The sequence below is a fragment of the Stegastes partitus genome, unplaced genomic scaffold (genome assembly GCF_000690725.1).
Source record: "Stegastes partitus isolate 25-593 unplaced genomic scaffold, Stegastes_partitus-1.0.2 Scaffold1424, whole genome shotgun sequence".
Taxonomy (NCBI): Eukaryota; Metazoa; Chordata; class Actinopteri; family Pomacentridae; genus Stegastes; species Stegastes partitus.
The window spans coordinates 111,260-113,650 of NW_007579155.1; the positions used below are offsets into that span (position 1 = coordinate 111,260).

Genomic DNA, 2,391 nt, shown 5'->3' on the forward strand with positions numbered 1-2,391 from the left:
GAAGGCCCGAGGCGACGCTGCCGAGCGGCGAGGGCAGCGTGAGGTAACGGTGCCTGGACGTTAATCACTGGAACAATAACGACGCTGCAGACGCGACTCATCGCTGTGATGTAACCTGGAGCTGCACATTCACAAGCATGACTCAGCACCGTCACAGCGACATCACAGGTGATTAAAGATCAGAAAGAAAGTGAGTCTGAAGAGGAGAGGCTCATAATGTGAACTCTGTGATCAGTGCTGAGGTGTCTGCTGGATGAACTCTGCTGCAGGAATGTGTTCCCATTCAGACAAAGAGCCTAATGAGCTGCAGCCTGACGTAACCAGGACCTGAGTCCAGGTCGCTGAGGCCCTCTGGGCTCTGAGCCTGTCTGTGCTTTTTAAAGGAAAGAAGTTGAATTGTGACACTTTCTTCCTCATCAGATCACCTCTCATCACACTTCCTCCTCTGATGCTCTGCAGAGCGACTCCTCACTTCATGTCAAGCTTTGTTTTAGATCATTGTCATTTTCCCAACTGCATAAAATCACATAAGCTCAGACCATTTTAAAATATTAATGCCCCAAAGGGCAAAACCCAAAACTTCTTCAGAGCCATGTGCAGCTCTGTTCTCCTGATCAGAACCTTTACATGAATGAAAAGACCCAAAACAGTGACAAGGCAGGAAACAGCGACTTGTTTTCAACATTTTTTTTATTAAAATTATTATTATTAATATTCAATAAATAGCAAATAACAGAATAAATAACTAAATAAACGTGTAATGAGCAGCAGCATCAGCTTCTGTCTGAGAAACGTCCAGTTTGTCTACAGTGCAGGTGGAGAGTCAATCTCACGCTTCACTTCAAGTTTTCATAGTTCAAGTTTCAGTTCGTTGTCAGTTTTCACAGTTCTGGTTCTGTTCTGGTTCTTCAGTTTGCAGCCTGTCGGAGCTCCGGCGCTCAGCGGGCCGCCGGCAGGGACTGGCCGGTGCGCGGAGCTCCTTCCCCGGCGGCGCCGCTCAGGACGCACCGCTGCTCTCCGGAGGCTACAGGATCAAGTCCAGCTCGGGTCGTGGTGGATCCCGGGAGCCCAGTTCGGGCGGGTTACAGTCCAGCCGGAGCGGTTCACTTGTCGCTGCCCAGCCGGTGGTAGACCAGCAGGGCCACCACGTAGCTCTTGCCGGCGCTCTGCTCGAAGCTGCGGCCGCCGTCGGGCTCCTGGCCGGCCTGGGGGCAGCTGTTCCCGATCATCTGCTCGCTGGACGCGTCCTCGCAGCGGCTCGGCGCCGCGGTCAGCAGGTCGGAGCCGAACTGCTCCTCCGGAGCCTGGAAGGGGAAGCCCTGGTAGTCGCCGGCCGGGCCGTCGACGGCGGTCAGCGGCGCGTCTGCGCACGGCTCCTCGGTGTAGATCTGCCACAGGACCACCAGACACAGAACCAGCAGCCAGCGCTTGGCCTGGTTCTTCTCCGGCGGCGGCAGGTGCATGCGGACCTTGGCGGGGTACATGACCCGGGTGCAGCGCTTCTTGGGCCGGATGGGCACCGTGGAGCGCAGCGCCGTGGCCTGAGCCGGGATCCGCTCGAAGGTGAACACCTCCGGCTCGGTGCTCCGGGAGGCCACCCGGGGGAAGGCGAAGCTCTCCTGGACGGTGAGCGTGGAGCTTGTGGATCGAGTGTACATCTTGTCTGAGTTCTGGTTTCTTTCGTGGGCTCTGAGCTGCTCTCTGGTGCGGGTTCAGAATGCTGGAGGTCCGGGGACGCGCGGCTTTATGCCGGAGCTCAGGTTGTGTGTTTGAGAAACGCCCCGCCGCTGCTGGAGGCCACTCCCTGCTGCTGCTGCTGCTGCTGCTGCCGCTGGTTGCTCAACTGGGAAAAAAACCCGGAAAATTTGCATATTTCTGCGGTCATCCAGACCGATGAGCTGCGGCCTGGAGCTGAATCATCGGCCGGTGAGGTTCTGTGGATGTGATCCTGTCAGAGTCCACAAAGATCCTTTAACCTCCAACAACCACAAACAGAACAAGGAGCAGCCAGGACTTCTGGTCTCATGTACATTTATAAAGTTTTCTCCTGAAATCAGCTGACAGTGATCAGGATTGTCCAGTGAAACCCCCGCAGTGTGTTTATGGTAAAGCTCCACATGATGAGCTCCAGTTTACAGAAAACCAGTCACATGATGGAAACTGACTGAAGGTTTTATTTCTGCTCAACACAAGAACTGAAAGCTGAGCAATAAATAAATCAACCTGTTGCTTCCAGCTGCAGCTTCATGTGGAAAACATTTAAAAAAGACAGAATATTTATGCAGAAGTCTTTCTCAAAGTGCATTTAAAGTAAACATGTGGTTAATGTTCAGTCAGTGTGGGCGATGTTTTTATTATTTAAGGGAGTTTATAAATGTACAGATTACCTCC

General features: G+C 53.3%; 1 protein-coding gene across 1 annotated transcript; it reads right to left on the reverse strand.

Moving 5' to 3' along the window:
- Positions 1-702: 702 nt before the first annotated feature.
- On the reverse strand, positions 703-1,747 carry ier3 (immediate early response 3). Its single transcript, XM_008299489.1, has one exon. It carries the CDS (start codon positions 1,656-1,658, stop codon positions 1,104-1,106), a length of 555 nt encoding a protein of 184 aa, XP_008297711.1. The 5' UTR covers positions 1,659-1,747; the 3' UTR covers positions 703-1,103.
- Between the last annotated feature and the right edge of the window lie 644 nt (positions 1,748-2,391).